This window comes from Miniopterus natalensis, chromosome 12 (genome assembly GCF_054644295.1).
Source record: "Miniopterus natalensis isolate mMinNat1 chromosome 12, mMinNat1.hap1, whole genome shotgun sequence".
Lineage (NCBI taxonomy): Eukaryota > Metazoa > Chordata > Mammalia > Chiroptera > Miniopteridae > Miniopterus > Miniopterus natalensis.
In genome coordinates, this window is record NC_142092.1 from 1,726,939 (window position 1) to 1,736,229 (window position 9,291).

The window sequence follows — 9,291 nt, forward strand, 5'->3', positions numbered from 1 at the left end:
ACGAGCACCCCAGTATGGGAGATGTGCATGTGGACAGTTTCAAGCAGCAGCTCTTTGTGGACACTTGGAAACAAGGCTGTGAAAAATTTCGTACGAAGCGGATTTGGACAAAGCTGAAAGACCTTCTAAAGCCAGCCCTAAAGAAGTTAGCCAAACAATGAATGTTGCAATAAGCTCCTGTAGGAAAGGTGCTTCTATGACACAACCCTCGAGCAGGTAGCTACATTCTGCACAGTACAAATGCTTATTAATTCCAGCATGAAAACTCACTCCAGAAGGATGAAATGCATGTTTCTCTCTGAAATAACACTCAGCCACTATTCTTTTGCTTGCTCCTTCCAAATCTTTGTAGAAACGTGTGTTTTACTGCTGGAATACGTTTTAGGATGCATTGTTTCAATCTCTTGCAAGCCTCATGTTGTTTCTTAGACAATGTGGAAAAACAAGGAGTATGTTTCCCAAATCACTTGAAATCCAGGAAAACGCACACTGCATCAGTCTTCTTCAAACACGCTCTATCTCCTAATGTGTTGTGAATTTTCAACAAACCAGAAACGAACGGCATTTTGCAGTGAAATTCAGACGGGTATGTACAAGAGTTCATTCCTATTGGTTGCAGAGTGCAAAAGCATGATTGACTTCATGTTCTCCATGAAACCCTTACATTTCCAAATGAAAAGAGGTAGGACTTTCACCAAAGGATGTGTTTGCGTGTCTGTGGTGAAAGGAGCTCTAAGTTGTGTATTCAGTGCTGGAGAGTGACACACTCTACACAGGTTACTCAGGGTTTTAAGAGCACCAACATGCTGCAAACTGAAACTGCTACAAGGTGTGTGTAGCATGCGGAAAGAAGGCTTGTCATTTCAAAGAAAGAAGAGGAAACCAAAATCCAGGTAGTGAAACGAGCACCCCAGTATGGGAGATGTGCATGTGGACAGTTTCAAGCAGCAGCTCTTTGTGGGCACTTGGAAACAGGGCTGTGAAAAATTTCGTACGAAGCGGTTTTGGACAAAGCTGAAAGACCTTCCAAAACCAACCCTAAAGAACTTAGCCAAACAATGAATGTTGCAATAAGCTCCTGCAGGAAAGGTGCTTCTATGACACAGCCCCCTAGCAGGTAGGTACATCCTGCACAGTACAAATGCATTATAATTCCAGCATGAAAGTTCACTCCAGAAGGATGAAATGTTTGTGTTTCTCTCTGAAAGAACCGTCAGCCATTTGCTTTTCCTTGCTCCTTCAAAGCCTTTGTAGAAACGTGTGGTTTCACGGCTGGAGTACGTTTTGGGATGCATTTTTTCAATCTCTTGCAAGCCTCATGTTTCTTACACAATGTGGAAAAATAAGGAGTATGTTTCCCAAATCACTTGAAATCTAGGCAAACGCACACTGCATCACTCTTGCTCAAACACGCTCTTTCTCCTAATGTGTTGAGAACATTCAAGAAACCAGAAAACAAGGGCAATTTTCAGTGAAACTCAGTCGGGCATGTACAAGAGGTCATTTCTATTGGTAGTAGAGTGCAACAGCATGATTGACTTCATGTTCTCCATGTAACCCTTACATTTCCAACGGACCTGAAGTAGGACTTTCACCAAAGGATGTGTTTGCGTGTCTGTGGTGAAAGGAGCTCTAAGTTGTGTATTCAGTGCTGGAGAGTGACACACTCTACACAGGTTATCAGGGTTTCAAGAGCACCAACATGCTGCAAACTGAAACTGCTACAAGGTGTGTGTAGCATGCAGAAACAAAGCTTGTCATTTCAAAGAAAGAAGAGGAAACCAAAATCCAGGTAGTAAAACGAGCACCCCAGTATGGGAGATGTGCATTTGGACAGTTTCAAGCAGCAGCTCTTTGTGGGCACTTGGAAACAGGGCTGTGAAAAAATTTCGTACGAAACGGATTTGGACAAAGCTGAAAGACCTTCCAAAAAAAACCCTAAAGAACTTAGCCAAACAATGAATGTTCCAATAAGCTCCTGCAGGAAAGGTGCTTCTATAACACAGCCCCCTAGCAGGTAGGTACATCCTGCACAGTACAAATGCATTATAATTCCAGCATGAAAGTTCACTCCAGAAGGATGAAATGTTTGTGTTTCTCTCTGAAAGAACCGTCAGCCATTTGCTTTTCCTTGCTCCTTCAAAGCCTTTGTAGAAACGTGTGGTTTCACGGCTGGAGTACGTTTTGGGATGCATTTTTTCAATCTCTTGCAAGCCTCATGTTTCTTACACAATGTGGAAAAATAAGGAGTATGTTTCCCAAATCACTTGAAATCTAGGCAAACGCACACTGCATCACTCTTGCTCAAACACGCTCTTTCTCCTAATGTGTTGAGAACATTCAAGAAACCAGAAAACAAGGGCAATTTTCAGTGAAACTCAGTCGGGCATGTACAAGAGGTCATTTCTATTGGTAGTAGAGTGCAACAGCATGATTGACTTCATGTTCTCCATGTAACCCTTACATTTCCAACGGACCTGAAGTAGGACTTTCACCAAAGGATGTGTTTGCGTGTCTGTGGTGAAAGGAGCTCTAAGTTGTGTATTCAGTGCTGGAGAGTGACACACTCTACACAGGTTATCAGGGTTTTAAGAACACCAACATGCTGCAAACTGAAACTGCTACAAGGTGTGTGTAGCATGCAGAAAGAAGGCTTGTCATTTCAAAGAAAGAAGAGGAAACCAAAATCCAGGTAGTGAAACGAGCACCCCAGTATGGGAGATGTGCATGTGGACAGTTTCAAGCAGCAGCTCTTTGTGGACACTTGGAAACAGGGCTGTGAAAAATTTCGTACGTAGCGGATTTGGACAAAGCTGAAAGACCTTCCAAAGCCAGCCCTAAAGAACTTAGCCAAACAATGAATGTTGCAATAAGCTCCTGCAGGAAAGGTGCTTCTATGACACAACCCCCGAGCAGGTAGCTACATTCTGCACAGTACAAATGCTTATTAATTCCAGCATGAAAATTCACTCCAGAAGGATGAAATGTGTGTTTCTTTTGGAAAGAACCCTCAGCCATTGGCTTTTGCTTGCTCCTTCAAAGCCTTTGTAGAAACGTGTGCTTTCACGGCTGGAGTACGTTTTGGGATGCATTTTTTCAATCTCTTGCAAGCCTCATGTTTCTTACACAATGTGGAAAAATAAGGAATATGTTTCCCAAATCACTTGAAATCTAGGCAAACGCACACTGCATCACTCTTGCTCAAACACGCTCTTTCCCCTAATGTGTTGAGAACATTCAAGAAACCAGAAAACAAGGGCAATTTGCAGTGAAACTCAGTCGGGCATGTACAAGAGGTCATTTCTATTGGTAGTAGAGTGCAACAGCATGATTGACTTAATGTTCTCCATGAAACCCTTACATTTCCAAGGGACCTGAAGTAGGACTTTCACCAAAGGATGTGTTTGCGTGTCTGTGGTGAAAGGAGCTCTAAGTTGTGTATTCAGTGCTGGAGAGTGACACACTCTACACGGATTACTCACGGTTTTGAGAGCACCAACATGCTTCAAACTGCAACTGCCACAAGGTGTGTGTAGCATGCGGAAAGAAGGTTTGTCATTTCAAAGAAAGAAGAGAAAACCAAAATCCAGGTACTGAAACGAGCACCCCAGTATGGGAGATGTGCATGTGGACAGTTTCAAGCAGCAGCTCTTTGTGGACACTTGGAAACAGGGCTGTGAAAAAGTTTCCTAGGAAGCGGGATTGGGCCTAAGTTGAAAGACCTTCCAAAACCAACACAAAGAACTTAGCCAAACAATGAATGTTGCAATAAGCTCCTGCAGGAAAGGTGCTTCTATGACACAACCCCCGAGCAGGTAGCTACATTGTGCACAGTACAAAATGCATATGAATTCCAGCATGAAAACTCACTCCAGAAGGAGGAAATGCATGTTTCTCTCTGAAAGAACACTCAGCCACTATTCTTTTGCTTGCTCCTTCCAAATCTTTGTAGAAACGTGTGTTTTACTGCTGGAATACGTTTTAGGATGCATTGTTTCAATCTCTTGCAAGCCTCATGTTGTTTCTTAGACAATGTGGAAAAACAAGGAGTATGTTTCCCAAATCACTTGAAATCCAGGAAAACGCACACTGCATCAGTCTTCTTCAAACACGCTCTATCTCCTAATGTGTTGTGAACTTTCAACAAACCAGAAAAGAAGGGCATTTTGCAGTGAAATTCAGACGGGTATGTACAAGAGTTCATTCCTATTGGTTGCAGAGTGCAAAAGCATGATTGACTTCATGTTCTCCATGAAACCCTTACATTTCCAAGTGAAAAGAGGTAGGACTTTCACCAAAGGATGTGTTTGCGTGTCTGTGGTGAAAGGAGCTCTAAGTTGTGTATTCAGTGCTGGAGAGTGACACACTCTACACAGGTTACTCAGGGTTTTAAGAGCACCAACATGCTGCAAACTGAAACTGCTACAAGGTGTGTGTAGCATGCAGAAAGAAGGCTTGTCATTTCTAAGAAAGAAGAGGAAACCAAAATCCAGGTAGTGAAACGAGCACCCCAGTATGGGAGATGTGCATGTGGACAGTTTCAAGCAGCAGCTCTTTGTGGACACTTGGAAACAGGGCTGTGAAAAATTTCGTACGAAGCGGATTTGGACAAAGCTGAAAGACCTTCCAAAACCAGCCCTAAAGAACTTAGCCAAACAATGAATGTTGCAATAAGCTCCTGCAGGAAAGGTGCTTCTATGACACAACCCCCGAGCAGGTAGCTACATTCTGCACAGTACAAATGCTTATTAATTCCAGCATGAAAATTCACTCCAGAAGGATGAAATGTGTGTGTTTCTTTTGGAAAGAACCCTCAGCCATTGGCTTTTGCTTGCTCCTTCAAAGCCTTTGTAGAAACGTGTGCTTTCACGGCTGGAGTACGTTTTGGGATGCATTTTTTCAATCTCTTGCAAGCCTCATGTTTCTTACACAATGTGGAAAAATAAGGAATATGTTTCCCAAATCACTTGAAATCTAGGCCAACGCACACTGCATCACTCTTGCTCAAACACGCTCTTTCTCCTAATGTGTTGAGAACATTCAAGAAACCAGAAAACAAGGGCAATTTGCAGTGAAACTCAGTCGGGCATGTACAAGAGGTCATTTCTATTGGTAGTAGAGTGCAACAGCATGATTGACTTCATGTTCTCCATTTAACCCTTACATTTCCAAGGGACCTGAAGTAGGACTTTCACCAAAGAATGTGTTTGCGTGTCTGTGGTGAAAGGAGCTCTAAGTTGTGTATTCAGTGCTGGAGAGTGACACACTCTACACGGATTACTCACGGTTTTGAGAGCACCAACATGCTTCAAACTGCAACTGCCACAAGGTGTGTGTAGCATGCGGAAAGAAGGTTTGTCATTTCAAAGAAAGAAGAGAAAACCAAAATCCAGGTACTGAAACGAGCACACCAGTATGGGAGATGTGCATGTGGACAGTTTCAAGCAGCAGCTCTTTGTGGACACTTGGAAACAGGGCTGTGAAATAGTTTCCTAGGAAGCGGGATTGGGCCAAAGTTGAAAGACCTTCCAAAACCAACCCAAAGAACTTAGCCAAACAATGAATGTTGCAATAAGCTCCTGCAGGAAAGGTGCTTCTATGACACAACCCCCAAGCAGGTAGCTACATTCTGCACAGTACAAAATGCATATGAATTCCAGCATGAAAACTCACTCCAGAAGGATGAAATGCATGTTTCTCTCTGAAAGAACACTCAGCCACTATTCTTTTGCTTGCTTGTGGGGAGCCGGCGGGACTCCCCCCGGGAGGACCCGCCGGGCGAGGTGCTGCCCAGGGAGAAAGACCCGGGAGGCCCGCTTGCCCTAGTGCCATCAAGAGAGTAATCTCTGAGGCATTGACCCGAGTGGTGGGCAGCGGTGCTAGCACTCGCCCTGCTCCCCCCGCTCCCCCTCCATCCGAGGGACAGGGAACGGTTTGCATTCAGTGTCCCAGCTATCAATTTGCAGAGACCCATGCAACGGTATCAGTGGAAAATGCTTCCCCAGGGAGATGTGGATGAGTTAGTGGCCCCAGGCACATAGGAGCTGCCTGGGTGAGCTGCAGAGGTGCCCTCCTGCTCCCTGACCCAGTCCTTGAGGCACCAAAGCAACACTAAATTCTAGAAAGGCTAATTAGGAAGCTGGCCCCGGCCTGAAGGGTTAAAGGATAGTTAAGCCACATACCAAGCCAAGGACTCTATCCTCCCCAAAAGTTCCCATTAGAAGCCGAGATAAGGATACTTTCCAAGGCCTGAGCTCCTGCAGGAGGCAGGGTGTTTACTCTGAAAAGGCATTCGTAGGGCCTTGGAGGAATTACTTAGTATCGGGCTAAGGGAAGAAATGTGGGGCAGGGTGCTATTCAGCACAATCAACAGTGCCTGTATATATTGAGCGGAGAAAATAAACTCGGGGCTGGCAGCTGGCGACAGGAATGAGCTGCAGCCCTCCCGATCCCATCCTGTCTCTTGTCTTTCTTTTCCAATCCTCACCCCCTCAATCAGGTTCCCGTTCGACTGCCGGCAGGCTCCGGCAAGTGGCGCCCGAACAGGGACCTGAAAACCTGGGAACACGGTAGAGGACACCGCTCGGCGCCGCGCGGATAGCTATCGGGTAAGTGATAGCCGGAGGGAGCGGTCAGTATATCGGGAGTAAGAAATCATGGGCCAGGAGAACAGCAAGGTGCTGTTTGCACAGGTCTTGAAGGCAATGCTCCGTTCTAGGGGCGCTAAGGTTAGTACCACCCAGCTGCGTAATTTTTTGCAGTTTGTGGAGGAGGTGTGCCCTTGGTTTCCTGAAGAGGACACTGTTAATCTAGAAACTTGGAATAAAGTGGGAGAGCGTATACAGGCTTTTTTCCAGGCACACGGCCCTCAGAAGGTGCCTGTAGAGGCTTTTTCACTCTGGACCTTGGTCCGAGATTGCCTTGATCCCCGGCATGAAGGGGTGCGCATGGAGCCACCCCCTGCAGAGGCACCAGTCGAGCCTGTGAAGTGTTCGCAACTGGGGGGCGAGGCTTCCGCGGTGGAGCTACTCAGTGTCCGGTCAGACAAATTAAGCCCCAAGGAGGAACAAGATTCAGATGAGGCTGCGGCAGCTTATGAAAAAGACAGGTATGGGGAATTGGTGTTCCTGTCGCAGGAAAGCACAAACAAGCGCAGTCTCCTGGCCCCTGACCTCACAGTTGAAGGGTTGCAAAAGCAGATGCAGACCATGATGAGCCAAGTACGAGCCTTGCGGGAGGTCATGAAGGAAACTCCACCTGAGAACCCACAGGGCGGGGGTCGTGCTGGCCCCGGGCCGCCCTTTGGGAAACCTATGGCGGCCGGCCCTCTGCTCATAGATTTAGTAGAAGACCCTCCAGGCTATCCTGGTGAGGAAGGGGGCATCCCAGCTGAGGGGAGTGGAGTGGGGGTAGGGACTCCCGTCGGGGTCCGGGTTCTCGATCCTCGGGAGAGGGCCATGATTGCCCTGGCCCAGAAGAGCCCAGGTCAGGCTCGGGACCCTGGCTGGGGAAAGGTGCGCACAGACGCCACCCCAATGTCCCCCTTTCAGATGGCACTTAGCCAGGCTCGGCTAAGAGGGGAAGACCTGGAAGGGTTTGATTCTGAGTCAACGATGTGTTGTCCGGTGTTTGAACAGCCTGGCCAGGGTAATAATCCCCCCCAGAGATTTTATAGCCCTATGGATTTCAAGAAATTAAAAGAGCTTAAAATGGCGTGTGCACAATATGGGCCTACGGCTCCGTATACGGAGGCCATTTTAGAGGCGTTGGACACGGAATACAACATGTGCCCCAACGATTGGAAACAGCTAGCTCGAGCTTGCCTGTCTGGAGGGGATTACTTACTGTGGAAATCTGAGTATACAGATCAATGTGAGAAAGTCCATCGATTGAATATGAGGAATAACATACCCTCTGACCTTCAGGGTCTGCTGGGGGAAGGGCCGTATGCGGACACCCCGGCTCAGTTACAATTTGGGGTAGGGACCTATGCCCAGGTCTCTGCCGCGGCCAGGAAGGCCTGGAAGAAATTACCTACTACTAAAAATGTAACTATGGATCTGACCAAGATCAGACAGGGCCCAGATGAGCTCTACCAGGAGTTTGTCTCCCGGCTCCTTGATGCCGCAGGGAAACTGATAGGGGACGGGGAGGCTGGGGTAATCATTGTGAGGCAATTAGCTTTTGAAAATGCTAATACTGCATGCCAGGCAGCCCTGCGACCCTATCGCCACAAGGGGTCCCTCAATGATTACATTAGGCTTTGCCAAGATATTGGGCCCTCCTACACGACGGGAGTCACCCTCGCTGCTGCCCTCCGGGGACAAACAATGCAGCAATTTCTACAGCAACAGGGAAAGGGGCGCGGCAAGGGACGGCGAGTCCCTGGGCCCCCCGGCAGTTGTTTTTCCTGTGGCCAATTGGGCCATTTCACCAGAAATTGCCCGCAAAGGCCTCCTTCTGCCGCTCCAGGGGCTCCTGCGGGGCCTCCCCGTGGGGCGCCTCCAGGGCTCTGCCCGAGATGTAAAAAGGGGAATCACTGGGCCCGTGATTGTAGGTCCAAGCTTGATCTGCAAGGGCGGCCTCTTAGCTTTCCCTCTCAGTCGGGAAACTGGCAGAGGGGCCGGCCCCAGGCCCCGCAAACATATGGGGCTCTACAGGGGGAAACCTGGGGGAAGCCCCCCGAAAACAATCCATTTGTGACCTCTTCCGAGCCACCCCAGGGAGCGCCGGACTGGACCTCAGTTCTGCCGCCTACACAGTACTGACCCCGGCCATGGGAATACAGGCTCTGCCTACTGGGGTCTACGGCCCCCCGCCCGCAGGAACTATGGGACTCCTCTTAGGACGTAGCAGTAGTACCCTGAGAGGATTGTTAGTGGCCCCTGGAGTCATAGATCAGGATTATACCGGAGAGGTGAAGGTTATGGCTCATGCTCCTCACAATGTGGTGACAGTAGATAAAAGTCAGAGAATTGCCCAGCTTATTTTGTTGCCGCTGGTAGAACAGGGAAAAGTCAGGACGAATAAGGCTCGCGGGTCCCAGGGTTTCGGATCTTCTGATGCTTACTGGGTACAGCCCATTAAGAAAGATCGGCCGGAGATGACACTTTGGATCAATGAGAAGGCTTTTAGGGGTATACTAGATACTGGGGCGGATGTCTCAGTTATTTCCTTGAAACATTGGCCTGCCAACTGGCCTATTCAACCAGCAATGACCGACCTGCAAGGTATCGGTCAAAGTCGGACTCCGAAGATTAGCTCGGCGGTCTTAAGCTGGCGAGATGATGA

The 9,291-nt window shown here is 47.9% G+C and overlaps 1 protein-coding gene across 1 annotated transcript; it reads left to right on the forward strand.

Annotated features, from left to right (window-relative positions):
- Positions 1–6,947: 6,947 nt before the first annotated feature.
- On the forward strand, positions 6,948–8,666 carry LOC148091746 (endogenous retrovirus group K member 10 Gag polyprotein-like; the record flags this gene model as incomplete). Its single annotated transcript, XM_087823133.1, has 2 exons — positions 6,948–7,368; positions 7,486–8,666. Coding segments are annotated over exons 1-2 (1,602 nt in total), but the record flags the coding sequence as incomplete, so codon positions are not given.
- Positions 8,667–9,291: the final 625 nt, after the last annotated feature.